Consider the following 16,926-nt stretch of genomic DNA (forward strand, 5'->3'; position numbering starts at 1 on the left):
TTATTTTTAATTTTAAATATTTTAATATATTTTTTATTAGGATAAATTATCTGGCTTGTCTCTCAAATCTCCAACAAGAAGCGGTAACGGAAGTGCCTCACCTAAAACATTTGTTGAAAATGATGCGTTCGAAGGAATTGGTGACGAAGACCTTTGATCCTTTACGATGACTTTATTATAATTTCTTTTACAAAATATTAAAAAGTGCCAATAATCATATTTTAATATAAAATCAATCTGCATTATAAATAAGAAATATTTTTTTGCAGATTGATATTACTTAATACATCTTCCAGGTTTTACATTTTTCAAATATATATTGTGTTTTACATTTTTTTTTTAACTATAGAAATACCAACAAGACTTAATTTTTTTTCCTCTTACTCGTTGTAACATGATTCCAATTTTGCTTGCATTCAAGCAAAAATTTTAAAAAGCAATCATTTTATTGGTACAAACTATGTGTATAATACACATGTATATACAGTATATATATCTATATATATAAATATATATATATATATAAATAAATATACTCTGTTAATAAAATACAGGCAGCTGTGTACTTAGATTTTATATGATAAATGTGTTACCTGCATGAAATATTGGAAGTCCACACATTCCATATAGTAATGTCGCGTTTATATGTGGTAAACACATACTGATGTTATAGAATAATTAACTTTGAAGGTTTTTTAAACTATTGCCATTATACAAAAATCAATGAGTTGTTTATGACAGCCATATTTAACTTTGTTTGGCCAATGTATACATTTGTTATAACATTTTTATGTGGTTACGGAATCATAAACTATCTGTACACTTCGAAAATATTAGCAGTATTTCAAAATGCTATAGCTTTAGTTTAAAAAAAATTATGTTTGCAGAAGTGAAATTTATTCTATTCGTTGCTAGTTTAACATTATAATATAAATAACGCTATGAGAGAGTCGTATGCGATATTTATGCTTTCGTGGAACGTATTTTATATATAAATAAGTTTGGAAATAATCCACATTATTTAGTGGAATTGTTCAGAATTTACATTCAGATCATGTTATGTTACATTATTAGCCAATTCCATATATATTATATGTTAAAAGTAATTTTTGAATGGTGAAAATGTTTTAATTAATCTGCAAATTCCATGACTGTGGCCATTTATGGGTTACGTTGTTATTGCTTATTAAAAGCATTCTATAATAAAAGTTTATTATAATATATAATAATTTTGGTTTTTATTTCAAAGATTTTACATTTTTGACAAGTATTTAAGTAGTGACAAGTATGCCTGGCAGTGCCAGGCAAAAAAACAGTAACAACAAATATTAAAATAAAAACCATATTAAAAATTTGGTTATTTTAACTTACAGTTGTCCTGTTTATCAAGAAATGTTAAATAAATTATAAGAAAAAAACGATGTAATTAAACAATAAAAACGATAAAACTCCACTTTGAACAAGAAGAAAAATAAATCGATCTTATTTAATTGAAATTCATTTAACAAAAAAACAAATGAACAATCACATTTTCGAGGTAAGGGAGCAAAAGAATCATACTTGAAACTCCGGAAACTCCCTGGTAAGTGTTTGCTTTCTAAGAATACGATAGTTTCATTGGCCAGATAGACAGGAATTTATGTTTGTCAACAGAACATAGTCGTTGACTTCTGTCTGCATAACACTTCGAAGACAATTCAAGATATCCAACTTTTTTCTAATGTTACTCTATCGTACAGTTCACAGCCGAATGTGAAATGGTCATCTAATTTCGTGAAATATGTACCAAATATTTTAACTCTGCACCCTTAAAAATCTTTTAAAAACATATTTCGTCCTTGCTTATGTGAGGTCACCGAGTTTCTCTCACATGTCAGAACCGAAGAGAGGTGCAAATTCGTATGTGAGTGTGATAGACACCGAGTCAGACTCAACTGTTACTAAAAACTGTATTGATTTAAAATACACGCACAAAAAAAGATTACAGCAATAATAATCTTGGTGTGTCTGCAGGTGAAGACTGTAAATCTTCTGGTACTTCTTTTTAAAGAGAGAATCCTGAGAAGGATCCTTCAGCTTTCTCTTTTGCCCCGGGGATGATGATCAGTCTTTAGAAAAGGTGAGGTCAGTTCAGATAGTGGAATTCTCCGCCTCATCTTGGACCTTAAGATCTTGCATTATGAGAATTTGGAGAGGAAGCTCCATTGTCCTTGAAATTCAGAGTTTTCTTTATTTTCTGTTTCTGATCGCCCATTCCGATTGATGGTCTTTCCTCATCCTCACTTTCTATGTGGTCGTTGCTCGTTGCTAAGTGTAAGGAGGCCTCAACTTTGATCGCGGGATGAGTCAAAATCGACATTTAATTCGATCCCAACCGGAGATAGTTGATCTTAGGACTTACATTGTCTAGTTTACCTTTCTTTTATTTCTGAGAAAAGGTTGCTTTCTCATTATTATTATTATTATTATTATTAATTTTTCATATTATGGAAATAAAAATCATATTTTAAAATATTAACGAATTTAATATGGTTCTGGGACATTTCCGGAGCTTCACACTTGTAACTTTGTATTAAGTAGTTTTCCTATTCGAATGTGACCATCCTGTTGGTCAGATAGAAAGGAAATTCTGTTGCGGGCGAGGGATAGTTAATTCGACCAAAATAGTTTAGATAAATATTGATATCTGGATGAGAGGATGGTTCCTCAAAAATCTCATTGCATTTGCTCAGACCGTGTTAAAATTTTTAAAATATAAACTAACTTTCTCCTTTAAACGGTGTAAGAAGTCCCTTGCATCCCCCTTCATTCCAAAAGTGTTGTCAAAATAAGATAGTAGGATGTCGAAGTAATAAAGGTGTCAGCATGTTGATCTTAGAAATTTGGTTCGAGTCCGGATACGATTTCAGAAATCTCGGGTGATTCGATTGGCATATACCTGTATTAGGTCCCGCCCCTTAACATTCGACATTAGTTTCCCAATGGGACAGGCAAAGATTACTAGATAATACGGTTGAAGGCTACTAATTTCGTTCTAGAGACGACTGTTTCCGACCAAAGTTGGCAAGAATTGCATTAGCACGTGCGCATTTTTAAGTGTCTTTGACGTTATTTTAGTTATTTCAGTTTTCTTTTTTGTAATATACGATTGTTGGATTCGGCTTTAGATTGTCTGTTTTTAAAGAGATGAGATTCTTAATTCAAGCATCAAGAAAAGGTGCTCGAATTCAGAATCGGTGGATTTTTTGGTTAAATAATGGTTGTGTTCAGCAGACTGAACAGTTCTGGAGCTGTTGAGTATCTTCTATTGAACGTCCACTACAGTAGCGCTGTTCCGGAAACGTGTTTGGTGTTTTGTTGCCACAGAGTATTTCGCTATCCGCAATGATCAATGATGGCTCCGCCCGTGAAAGAGGCCATCAACTTTCTGTTCTAGTGAATAGGCTACGTCACTCATCGTTCAGCAGATCCACATTGCTATGCAACAGCTATCGTACAGATTGAAGCACCTTTGCGCAGTTGAGTCTGCTGAATACATCCATTTATTATGCCTGTAACCTGATAGAAGAGTGAATTGCATCCAGTCTCGGAACTTGTGATAGTAGTAATATTTATGCCGATATTATTGCAACTCTGTTGTCAGATTCCCAACTAGCAGATAAGCAAGCGGGATGTGAAGATTTCAACAAAAATTGTACATTTTTTCATCGCCTTTTTGCAAGATGGAGAAACAAGAAGTTCGCTTCAAAACACTAAATTGGCAAGAAAAGTTGTCCGTCCCACTTACATTAATTAAATTCGTAAAATTTTGGATAATGTTGTATAAATATTGCTAATAAACTGGATATTGAACTATACTGTATTTGTTTGTTTATTTTTAACTTTCATTGTTCTAATATTGGAAGAGTTTTGTTTTAAAAATCATTTTTATCTTTTGATTTCTATCAGTTTAAGATATCAATTTCTCTTTAATGATGATTTCTCTCTCTTAATTTCGATGCCATCAAAATGGTTTTCAACAATGGAAATTGACCTCTCATTCATGGAGTTTTAGTGTTTAAAGTAAGCCAGTGTGATGGTAAACATTTACTAATTTTTTAATGATTTAATATGAAAATACAGTAGAGAACCGAAAATCGGAATCAATTGGGGACTGGGGTTGTTCAGATTAGTGATTTGTTCCGATTACCAATTACGTACGAATAAATACATTAACCTGTCCGATGTTCAAATTTTTCTCCGTTGCGTGTCGCTTCGTGTCGAATTTTCGTCGATTTTAAGCCTAACGAAAATTTTTATAATAATAATCGAGGCTATCGTATCGTTAAAAATTATTTCTGCATTTTGTACAAACAAAATAAATATATTGAAGAATATAAAAATATGAAAATTATACTTTAGAAGTAAATTTAGTATCAAAAACGTTCGATTCGGCACGACACAGTCCGACTGAAAATCGTTCCGATTACTGGGGTTCCGATTAACGAGTCTCTACTGTATATTTATATTATTTTTTAAGAATTTAAGATACTCTCTCAATACATTTATTAAAAATATTTTTTGCAAAAGATTCTAAATATTTATTAACCAAATTTTTTAATACTAAAAACAAGGACTATTCTTGGGGAAGGATAAAATGCGGGCATTTTTTAAGTTAAGTGAAAGTGCTTTTAAGTAATTCTTTTACTTAAAAAATATGAATATTAATCGTGCAATTTTAGATCATATTAAACATAATTTTTGTTATTTATTTGGAAGCGTGGCCCTATAATTTTGAAAACTTATTCATGGTTCCTTTTTTTTTGAATGAAACCATATTCAGAAATGTCTAATTTATATTTAGAAGTATACATCAGTTTGATTAATTGGTTCATAACATATAAATCTCGTGTTATATGATGATAATCATAATTTCCGGCCATTATGAATAATGAAAAACGAAATCGGGCACTGTATATTTCACGTTCTTTATCGTTGAGGGATCAATACGAATACTGTTATCATCTGGCAGGCAAAGTGTTAAAATACTTTGAAATAATTCAAAAATTAAATCGAGTTTTTTTTTAAAATCAAATTGCCCAAAGGGAATGTACCTTTATTATAATGGCTGATCAATTTAATAAATGAACCAATGTTTATCAGTCTTCGGGGCCGTTTTAGACATTATTATAGGCCGGGCATCGTAAATAACGACCTATTAGTCACTCGGTCCATAACATATATCAACCTGCTTTTGGTCTTTACCCTAGCCTCAGCTCTCTTTGTGAGCAAAAGGCGCGTTGCCTGGTAAAGCGACTTTAATACAGCTCGTCTCATTAGAAACGGAATACGTCATTAGTTTGATTATCCAGTTGCATTCATTTGCAGTTGATCAGTTGCAGTTGATTATCCAGTTGCATCAACTACGATATAATAAATAGAATTGTGTATGGCGGCATCTGTTATGTAATTTTGTTATAAAAACAATTTCTGATCTTTCTACCCCGTTTATTAATACTGTATTTTATAAAGTTCGGGAAATTTTGTAATAGATAAATTCAATAAATATATACTTTTCTACATGGATCAATAAATAATGGCTTTTTATTTTCTTTCAAAGCCACATAGCTTTATGGCTGTAGATTAATTTAATAAATCATTTTATTTTTAATTTTAATTATTCTGGACTGTTAGCCACCTGCGTGCTAACATATTTGACCGCCCCTATCAATGCTGATCGCGAGTAAATTCAAAACCCAAGCCAACCCACGAGAGCGTACTATCGATAGTTTCATGTAGTTGACAGGGGTAAAAAAATCCATTAAAATATTTAATATATTTTAATTTTATTCAAATCAAACCTCCCCGTTGATAATATACGCCTTTCTGCGCCGCCATGAAATACAAGCTGCAAACTAAAATGAAATATTTCTCATTTAGTATATGAATATGTGTATATAAAAATTTATTTAAATTAACAACGTTGGTGCGCACCTCTTTGTTTATTTAAATTGGGCTACGATTTGATAAACATTTAAGACCTATAAATTCCCACTGTCGTCCGTCCGTATGCCTGTTCTTCTTAATCTCGAGAACGGAGTTCGATACACGAAACTCGAGACCAAATATAGAAAGCTTAGGGGCGGCATGTCCCGATTCGGGAGACCTTTTGAACGACGTGTAGTCGTTCAAAAAGGTCTCCCCCGAAACGAGTTAGATAACGACCGGCAGGAGCCAGTTGATTACTACATTAACAATATGAAAAATTATATTTTTTAGTGAACTATAGGCTGCCAGCGTGCATGCACGCACTGCATACCTACCAAAATCGGCCCTGAGTCGTTCCAAGCGAGACTTTGTCCGCCTCCCATCCATCTTTCCTATATGTTATATGTTTGGCCAAGTTTGGTTAAATTTGTTGAAATCCGGTCGTGTTAGAAATAATTGGCTATTAAGATCCTAAAACTCGTTGTGAACAAAATATCAGTTTCTCCCCGAAATAATATATTGTGTAAGAGATACGGTACAGTACATTGCAGACCAACTAAAAACAATTTATGTGCAAGTGTCCTGCGTACAAAAAGAAACTGTTTATATGGAAGTGTCGCTACTTGTTATACTTTCAACACCTGGTATAATAAGGTGACCGCCGGATGTTTGAGCTATTAAGACTTCAGGCTACCGCTCTGAGATCGATTTCGGGCTGTTGAAAATCCCGGGGCTATCTGTACCTGATGTGTCGAGACAGTCCAGCAGCCCAAATTGTGGATCTTCAGAAACCGACGATGGGTAAAATTAGAAACGGCCCTCTATAAACAAAACAAAACAAAGAATCACCGGCTGCCATATTGCAAGTGTGATGAAATATACGACGAGCACGAAGATCTTTAATTAATGATCTTAGGTAAGAGTTAGCCATACTCAAATACGAGCGAGATTTGTGCGCAGATAATTTCTTACCACACTAAATTTAGCAGAAAAATTCATCACGAAATGATTATTGATGCCAATGTCTGAAATTCTATGAATCCATGCAAGGTGTGTGATACCAGAGCCCCTTCGGCCGCCAATTTAAAGTCTTTTAATCTTTAAAATTGGCGTTTCCACTTCCCGGGACGAGGACCCAGGGGTTGGATTTGTGAGAAGCGAGTGTTCGAGTTGTTTCATTGTGTCGAATTACACAGAACGTGGCGCTTGACGTGTAAGTGCGTGATGCGAGAATTGGAGTAAAGGTTAAACGGTGTATATCTTCGTGTACAGTGATGTTGTGTCCGTGTGTGTGTGTGATCGAAGAACGTATTCGGCATGCCTATAAACAGAAAAACAGTAAATTACGATACGAGAATAAGATGTGTTAAAAAACGAAACGAAAGAGTTCTTACCATCGAAGATTTCGGAAAATATTCATATGTCCACTTGGTCCTCTTCGTGGTACAGTTGGGGAGGAAGAAGAATCTCCCTCCCAAATGTTCCTACAAAACACAAAAACAGTGAGAAAAGGAGAAGTCGATTCATTCATTACCTAAGGTGAAGATTATTACCTTTATCAGACAGTCTTTCCTCCCGAACAGTGTTATGAGAAGAGCGAAAGACCTGACCTGGCCTAACCTAACCTAACCTAACCTACCCTAACCGGAAGCTCAATCCTCATAACAGCTGTTTGGGAAGAAAGGTCGGCCGAATGTCGCGTCCGGTGAAGAAACGTGTCACGTCCGGGTGGTCACAATCGGGAGTCAAATCCGTTGTCGTCGACCGAGTGTCACGTTCGAGAGACAAGTCCGTGGGTCACGTCCGGGAAAAGGTGTCGAGTCCGGGTGAAAAGTGTCTAAACCGGTAAAGATTAAATAGAAAAAAAAATTAATTAAATTTAAGGTTTTAGTTTAAATGTTAGTACGACAAGAGGAAAAAAAATTAAAAAACCTCTTGCCTTCTTATACTACGTTAGTAAATTGAAACTAAAACCTTAAATTTAAATGATACTTCAGAAATAGCAAAGAAAAAAGTCGTTCACATCTCTTGCGAAGCGACGCTTTTTCCTTTGCATCCTTGCCCACACCGATCGAGAGGATCCCACTCGTTGGAAAAGGGAGGAATGATCGAAACATTCCTCCCCTCCCAGTGCGGCAAAGATGATGTCGTCAACATGGAGAATTTTCACTTTTCGGAACAAGTCCGAACAGCGAAATGCCTCCTCTCCTTTCAACGCGGAACAGAGAATGCTGTCGACATCTTCTATTCCTGAAGTCGGGAAAAGGCCCTCTCTTCGTCCATTGCGGAAGGAGAACGCCCTTCACACTCTTCATCTTCTTCATCTTCTTGGGCCGCAGCCACCGCCAAAACCGCCAGTCCTTCATTCTGCAAAGAAAGAAAAAAAATATATATATATTAATGGGATTAGGATATACTTAACGCAGAAAAAGTTCACGACGAATCGGAATTCGGATAGCTCGCGTTAGATCCTACCGGAAATTGCTAGAACGTTCCAACTGTATTTGCAGTAGAGACGACCGACCCGGTAATTTGTCTCTTACGTGTAATTTGTATTTGTACGACAGAAAATTAAAGACACGCCGCACGTAGCCATGCGGAAAAGGCACTCGAGCCCAAGTCGTAACAAGTGTTTCGTTCTAGAGCAATTTACCCTAACGTGTACGTCACATAAACGCAACGACGGCATTTAAAAGGGTTTCGTGCAAAGAAATTGCCAACGAGTCGACCGAAACACGAGACAAACGTACGAAGAAGCGAAACGTGCCCACAGTCCAACTCGCCATTCGGGACACGAACGTTTAAGCGGCACAAAGCATTGGCAGAGGGTTACGTAAGTGTGGAAGATCGACCTTGTGGAAAGAGACAAAGAGCCTAAGGAAAAGAATTCTTTGCGTCCAGTCTGTATAGACAACTGTTAAGTGTATTAGTACTCGTATTACGTGTGTTTGCGGATATTCTCGCAAAATAAGCCGTTATAACTAATACATAAATTCAATGGAGAAGTCGGAGGTCAAAGGGCCAAATTTTTGACCTGTCCAAGGAACATCCCATGCTTCAGAATACGATCTCCGTCCATCAGACAATGTTAGAGAGTATAATTTAGTTATAATTACGATAAGTCTACGATGGAATTCGTATTTAAAGTTAGTATTAAATAAGTTTTAATTCGATTTATATAAATAAGATATTTGCAAATAATCCTTATTCTTTGACCGTGTTTATAAAGTGTAAATCGATTAAACATTATATAAATTAATTAATTACGAAAATAAACTTAATTTATCCTTTGCGTCCGTCGTTTTCGGCGCTTCGGTCGCTTTCCAATGTGGCGGCTCGTTTAAAAGTCGAAAGAGATGGTAATCGAAACGAAAGAAAAGGCGATCCGGCCAGAATCTCCATATTAACGAAGTGAAATAAAGAAAGAAAGAAGAAGAAGAAGAATTCAAACGAAAAACACAAGTGACGGCCGATTTATACGCAAATGTGCAAAGTCCGAGCCGGCCGATGTCTCCGAAAGTTGGACTAAGCGAAACGAAAATAAAATCTTACAGTTAGCTAAATTCTAATTAAAATCTTACCTGGTATGATGTTGGCGTCCAAAAGTCTTCTTAAAACCACTTCGGGTAACAGAGAACACTGAAAAAAGGCAAAAAACACACCGAAAACAGGAGCAAAGAGCGCACACGTCCATCCAGCAAGTGAAAAACGTGCAAAGTGACGCAAAAAGACGGCCGGATGGCCGAGCGGTAAAGGTGGCAGCCTACCGCTCTGGGGGACCCGGGATCGAATCCGAACGGGTCGAATAATCCCCAGGAATTTTTCGGGGGGTGGTCCGTTCGGATATGTCGGGCCCCGTCCCTCACCACCCGGTCGCCCCATTGTGGGCCGGCCGAACCCATAATGGGCCTACTAAAGAGGCCCTCTTAGTGCCCACAGGGCGGAAAGAGTTAAAAAAAAAAAAAAAGTGACGCAAAATCGTATTGCAACAATAGAAACGGCAATTGTCGCCGTTTCTATGGAGATTAGAAAGCGCCTAACGAATTCGAATGCGATTGACGTAATGGATTCTTTTTGAATTTTAAGGCTAAATATCTGCATTTTTTACGTTTCTATCCCCCGAATGACGACGGATTGGGATCGAGAGACTCCATACGACCCTCCGCCTTCCGTTTCCATTCTCCACAAGGGGTTAGAAGCAAGATTTTCTATAATCGAACGTCATCTTTACCTCGCCACCACCAAAACTAGAGCAAATCATTCCTCTCGTTCGTCCAGTATTCTCCGATTGTCCGACAGCGCAATTTTTGCTAAATTTCGAAATATTTCGTTTATCCGACGCCATTTCAAAAGCGGTTACCTGACGTCATCGGACGTTGGTTATATGAAATATGCGCGTTATAGTTTAGTTACGTAAACGTTAATTAAAGTGACTTATATATTAAATAAGTGAATTTTATGAGTACTGCAACAAAGAAAATATTCTACACCAAGGAATGTACGTATTCTACACCAAGGAATCAAAATATTATAGTTGTTTTTGTACGGAAATGGAGAAAAATGATGGGCCTACTGCTCGAAACGAACGATTTAATTTTCTTTTCATAGTTAAAAAACCCGGCAACGAGTGTCGCAACTTTCTCGGCTGTTGTGAGATTTTATTTAGAAAATAACTTTTGTGTCTATAGAATCAACCTAGCATTATCGCCACTTTACCATGCAACGTGCCCATCGTGGGCGTCACCGAAACTACGGGCATAAAAAAATAGTTTTAGGATTTTTTCAACTTTGTCCTGTGGGCACTAAGAGGGTTTCTTATTAGCAAGCCTATTATTGGTACGGCTAGGCCGGATTCGATTGCGGGTCTACCAGAGCGGCAAGCTGTTACCTTGATCGCTCGGCCATTCAGCCGTCAAAACCTTAAGTTTAGTAAAGCTGGCAAGATAAAAATTTGAATCCAAAAAATAAATAAAACAATTATCTTAAATTACAACGAGCAATATTTAAAGCACGAAAACAAAATCGAAACGATTGCGAGAATTTATCGACGATACAATTATAAGCGAGAGGGGGCGCCGTAGTTGTAGCGCAAGCGTATAAAGTACGGTATGTTTGGTCGCGTTTGAAAAAGAAGAGTTAAGTTTTTCAGTCGGACGATGGGCCTTTTATCGGAAGGAGCACCTCTGAGTTGGGAAGAGACGAAAAAATGGGCCGACCACGTAAGACAACACGGCGTACAACAGTTCATTCATTTATATCATAAATTCAAAGACGGACAATGGGATTGCTTGAAATGGGGCGACGAAGTAAGTAAATTTCTTCTCTCGATTATTTTCTGCATCATTTCGATCGTTTATAATGTTTTTAATTCTGTTTTTCGTTGCCAAGTACCACAAATCGATAAATATTCAATTCAAAATATAATTTCATAACCAAAACACTACGTTTATTGTCTATAAATTTCAAAACCAAGCAGAATTTATGTTATTAATTAATTAAAATAATAATTGTTTCATTTTTCTACTTTTTAGGTATTTAATTAACGTAGTAAACGATCTTCAATATTAATAGATGATCGAATTACAGGATGTAAATCTGAATGTTACAGACTTATTGCATGCAATTATATCATTATGATGCAATCCAGTGCAATAATTGGAAAAAATTATAAGATTTTTGTCGTGATGTCGTACAAACTGTAATTTGAAATCCGAATGGACTGCACGGTTTTTAACTTTGGTTTATTGTTAATTTTTCTACGTTGTAATTGGGTTTACGGTTTCTATTAAATTTTTATATATTTCGAAATAGACTTTTTATTAGCGTTAAAAAAGATTCTGGATGTCGAACGTTCTCGGTTTTAAAATCCGGAATCTTTACGACTCCTTTTTGACTGACTCTGAAAGAAACCATAAAATTCGACCTTTCCTCCTCTCTTCGAGGATGCCGAATTTTAAAAATTGCTTCTTTAAATGAATAAATAGATGATGATGGAGCTAGCTTTATTTTAAAAATTACCATTTCTTCATCTATCTTTTCATCTTAGAAACAAATTTATTTAAGAAGTGCGGAAATATGTTAAAATTTGTTGCGCACGTTATGCGGCGGCATATTAATTGGACCGAGGAGACGGAAAAGGTGGTCCTTTGGTACCTGGGTGATTGCAGATTGTTTGTGTACAAAAATTTTTGGCTGTTAATGAAGAATAATAATAAAAATCAAAGTTTTGATTAACTATTAGAGCTATATACTGTATATATAGATATAAAAGTAAACACTTCATATCAAATTCTTAATTAAATGATAAAAAATTAATAAGGGCAGCAATGTTTTTTTGCACCCAAACAGGTTAGGAATGACTCTGAATATTGTTTGCTGTATTTAACTTAATGCAATTATTAATATTGTTTGACTGAATAAAAAAAAAAACTTTTATTTGCTAAATAGGTGGGATTGATGATTCTTGGTTGTTTGCAAACAATAAAATTGTGTTTTTAAAAAAAATAATTATATCATATTTCAAAATCGATTTTTGTGAATAAGCTATTTAACTTATATTAAAAAATTTGGGTTACATTAATTTCTATAGCATATTTTACGAGAGCTAACAATTTTGGAATATTATTTTACCATTAATTTAATATAGCAATTGTCAAAACAAATAAGAATCTGGATTTTATTAAAAATTAATAAACTAAAATATTGATTTTTTTTTTTTCTCCATTAAATTTTCATACCAAAAATGATATGATTTTAACAATAATGAAATATATTTTCAATTATGAAGTATATTGAAATAACTGATTTAACAGGATTTTATTTAATTACAAAACTTTAACATCTGTTAATTAGCAAATATTCATTCGTCTTTCAACATTATCTCTAGAATACGTAAAGTAAGAATTGTAAATTATACTATGTGGTGGTGGCGATCGTTCGTTGAATGGAAAACATTTAATATGACATGACGAATTTTTACGTGAAACTGTATGCAGAAATGTTTTTGATTGACAAGCAATTAAAAAATTGCTATTTCATTATGAAACTTATATTACATTTATGGCTGACAATATTCTACTTTTGCTTTTTTATCATTGCCTAGCAAATACAGAACAGTTTTTCTTAGAAAAATTTTTTAAAGATTTTTTTTTTAATCAATACAATAATTGTTCATTTAACACTAGAAGAAAATTGATGTAATGTGTAATTTGATATAAATAATGGTATAATTGATTTCAGATTTATTTCTGTGGAAATGATAGAAAATTGAGTTTTTATTTTTCTTTTTGAGAAATCATTATTTTCGTATCTTCGATATTTAGGTAAGGTTGAAAGATTTTTATCACTGGATTAAAGGACACTTAGGATTGTGCAAAATATTTCAATGACGAGTGACTCTTGTGAAGAGAGACTCCAACTGCTCAAGATGAGTGTCCTGTACAAAGTTATGTAGTGGATGAGCAACTCGTGAGTTTCAATCACTTGGCCAGACTTCAAAGAACAATTCACACGTTTTAATGACAATTATCATGTAAAAATAAACCACTGATTTTAATGTAAACATAATAGCAAATAGCTTTTAGTGGTGTTTTATTTGTTTGGTAGATGGTATTGTCACATGTGTAAAATGCGTTTTAGATGAAAACTTAAACCTAACTTTATTAGATCAAACCTATCAGATTAGATGTAAAGTAATTAAATTTATAGTTTTGCTTAAGACTAAATATAAAATGAATGATATAGAATTATTCCTTTTTATATTAAATACATAGAGAAATTTTTGTTTTAAACTGGTCATGTTCTGAAGTTGTTGGTTAGTAGTCCCCACTTAAAACTATAATCAATAGTCTTGAAAATTCATGTTTAAAAAAATATACTGATATATTGCATTAGTGCATTTGACGATCAGATGAGGATATATATGCATATTCTTTATTTAAACCTGAATGAATAAAATTTTAAGTTTAATTGCTTGTTTTACAAGAAACATCTATTGAATCATGTCTTTTTTTTTCTTATTATTATTATTCATAGTTTTTCAGTTGCCACTTTAGTGAGGAATTTAGAAAATTTAAATGTAATATAGATTTCTTATATAATTATTGTTTAATCTATATTAATATAATATTGCCAGCTAGGTGATTCTTCAAATATTATTTACCTGAATTTCAGTTTTTTTTTTAATTTTAGAAAAAATTTTTAAATTTTACCTTTTTTTTTTTAAATTTTAAAATGACATAACTGTGGATTGAATTGGATAATTTTGCCTGATGTTGCCTTTACAGTTGCCTCTATGTAGAATATAATCGTACAAATTCTGTAAAATGAATTGACCAAATTTTGCATTCTGGATTAATTCCATGTGCAAGAATATCTGTTCAAGAAAAGGTTAAATAGTCTGTTTTAGTTTTATTTTTTATGGATGGTCCAAACCATTCAGATTATCTACCTATGTAAGTAGGAATGAGAAATGAAGCTGATATCTAAATTATAAAAAATCACAAGAGATTTAACTAAAAGTATTCTGAAGCATATATTGATTATATTTAATTTAATAAATATTTCTTCTTTTTTTAAGTTAGAAATATATATTTCTGCTTATAGGAAATTTATATGTGAAATTATCTTTTGTTTGCTATAGTTCTATATAGAGTATTTCTTCCCTTCTTTTAAACTAGTTCTTACTGATAAATTTGCTTTTTTAGAAATTCATTCATTTATTCTGTTTTAAAGTTCATAATAATAATTCATTTGGTTAACAGTGAAAGGAATGCTATATGAATGTCAGGAACAATATAAATTTTACATACATACTACTGTAGCTATTAAATCTATTTTGTTTCGTAATTTTATTAAAGTAATCCTTTTGCGAAAATTTTATTGCCTGCTATAAAAACTAGAAAATAATAGAAAAAAATATTTAATTAAAGCAAGTGCTTTCTACAGTTTAAACAACTTATCTTGTCATTGTTAAAATCATGAACTCGTTTGTCAATGAGATTCCACAGTGGTTTCATTAAAATAATGGAAAGTAAGATTCAGTTTTACATATAAAAACATAGCAGTTAACAATCCAATAATTATATTAGTTTATTACCAATGAAATTAAATTATAAAAACAATTATTTAATTTTTAGATCTATATCTTAAATTAAGTATAGATAAAAAATTTAAACTGCAATTTTAGATTTATATTTAGTAATAAAGTTTTAAAGAGCTATACATGTCAAATATTAATAGTGGTATACATTATCTTTTTCTATCTGTCAGCATTACATAAAAATAATTTTTGTTATATACTGTTTAAAGCCGAGCTCTTTAGACAGTATATAACAGTCTGCTTCAGGCAGAATTGTTCATAGAGAACAAAACATTTGAATTCAAGAAAACAAACCTGAACAAATGCAAAATAAATTACTTTTACATAACGTTGACAGACGGTGTTATGTTATCTTTTTCTATTTATACTTATTCTAGACTTTTCAAAATGAGTTATAAATTCAATTTCTCTAAAAATGTAAGCTTTTCAACTGTAGCAAATTTGCTGTTATAATTTGAATTGTTTGGCAAAAACAATGTCTTGTCATTATATCATTTAGGAAATACGTGGTTCCTACACACCTGGAAAGTCGGGGATTTTCATTAGTGTTCAGAAAAGTCATGGAATGTCAAGGAATTTGTTAAAAATTGTCAAAATGTCAGGTAATTTGCCTGCTTGGCTGCTGCCTTGATTTTTTTGCTGATTATGCTTGACTAAGTGTAGCCATCTTTAGGTAGCAAGAAGTAATGCGGTGCAATACAACATATGAAAAGGGGTGCAGAATATTTTCAGGATACAATTTTTCCAAAAATTTTACAAAGATCACAAAATGATAGTTTAAATGTTATTATTTATCATTTTTCATTTTAATGACTTTGATTACATAACAAAGTTTTTTTTTTTTTTTCTAGTTTATTAATATTTTATAAAGTTCAGGAAGTTTATTGAGAGATAAATTTAATATATACTTCCGTACATGGATCATATAGAATTTCTTAATGAATAATAAAAAGTAATTGAATTTTTCTTCAAAACCATTTTAGATTTATGGTTATGGATTAATAACAGAATTTTTTATAATAATAATTTTATTTTTAATTTTAATAATTCTGCAATTAAAGTAAATGCACGTAAACAGATAATGAAAATCTTCTTTACTCGCCATGTCCAATCACCAGGAACAAACTATTCTCCACAGCAGAGACGAAATACAAAGAAATCTTATATTTTTAATTGTGAAGGGATTGTCACCTGTGGACATTTTAGACTGTTTTACATAATTTGGCAGAAGTGTAGCCTCTAAAGAAAGGTCGTCTCTGCTGTGGAGAATAGTTTGTTCCTGGTGATTGGACATGGCGAGTAAAGATTTTCATTATCTGTTTAAGGTGTTTTTACTGTATTTCCGCCAGCCCTATTTTACAAAGCAATTCTGCAATTATAAAAAATATATATAACAACTCTTGTTGGAGATACTAAACATATGTGCATAGTAAGTCTAATGCTGTTTTATTTTACCAGTGTGTTGTACTGTAAGGGATGCGAGCATCAGAGAATTTGTACAAAGTTGGTCAGGGAAAGTCATGAAAATTAACTCTCAAAAATTTGAGTAGGAACCCCAGAAATAGTAAAATCTCATTAATGTAAACACTCTATTCAGAATTTATCAATCAAATTACAAATGGCTTGCTTATTTAGACCATATCTGATTTAATAATCAGTTTATGTACTGATTGGAATACCTTGTATGAATTGGTCATGTTTTATGTGCTTGTTTAGATGACAATCTTTTTACTTTCTTTTATAATTGCTTTCAGGTTTCCATAACCAATCTTCAAGAAAGTAATGTAACAAATCTAACAATAAATGTAAAATAGTACATACCAGTTAAAAATTTTTTGACTGCTGTACTGTTTAATGTT

The 16,926-nt window shown here is 33.0% G+C and overlaps 2 protein-coding genes across 2 annotated transcripts in view; both read left to right on the forward strand.

The window, feature by feature from the left end:
* The window catches only part of LOC136988562 (sorting nexin-17-like), a 51,618-nt gene extending 50,389 nt beyond the window's left edge, over window positions 1–1,229 (forward strand). Inside the window, exon 12 of the mRNA XM_067286457.1 lies at window positions 41–1,229. Coding sequence (XP_067142558.1) covers window positions 41–157 — 117 coding nt within the window. The 3' untranslated portion in view covers window positions 158–1,229. The remainder of the gene's footprint in view (window positions 1–40) is intronic.
* Window positions 1,230–11,028: 9,799 nt separating this feature from the next.
* Gclc (glutamate--cysteine ligase) overlaps window positions 11,029–16,926 on the forward strand; it is a 39,619-nt gene continuing 33,721 nt past the window's right edge. Inside the window, exon 1 of the mRNA XM_067286424.1 lies at window positions 11,029–11,273. Within this exon, the coding sequence (XP_067142525.1) occupies window positions 11,124–11,273 (150 nt within the window). The 5' untranslated portion in view covers window positions 11,029–11,123. The remainder of the gene's footprint in view (window positions 11,274–16,926) is intronic.

This window comes from Centruroides vittatus, unplaced genomic scaffold, assembly GCF_030686945.1.
Source record: "Centruroides vittatus isolate TY-2023 unplaced genomic scaffold, ASM3068694v2 scaffold_3315, whole genome shotgun sequence".
NCBI lineage: Eukaryota > Metazoa > Arthropoda > Arachnida > Scorpiones > Buthidae > Centruroides > Centruroides vittatus.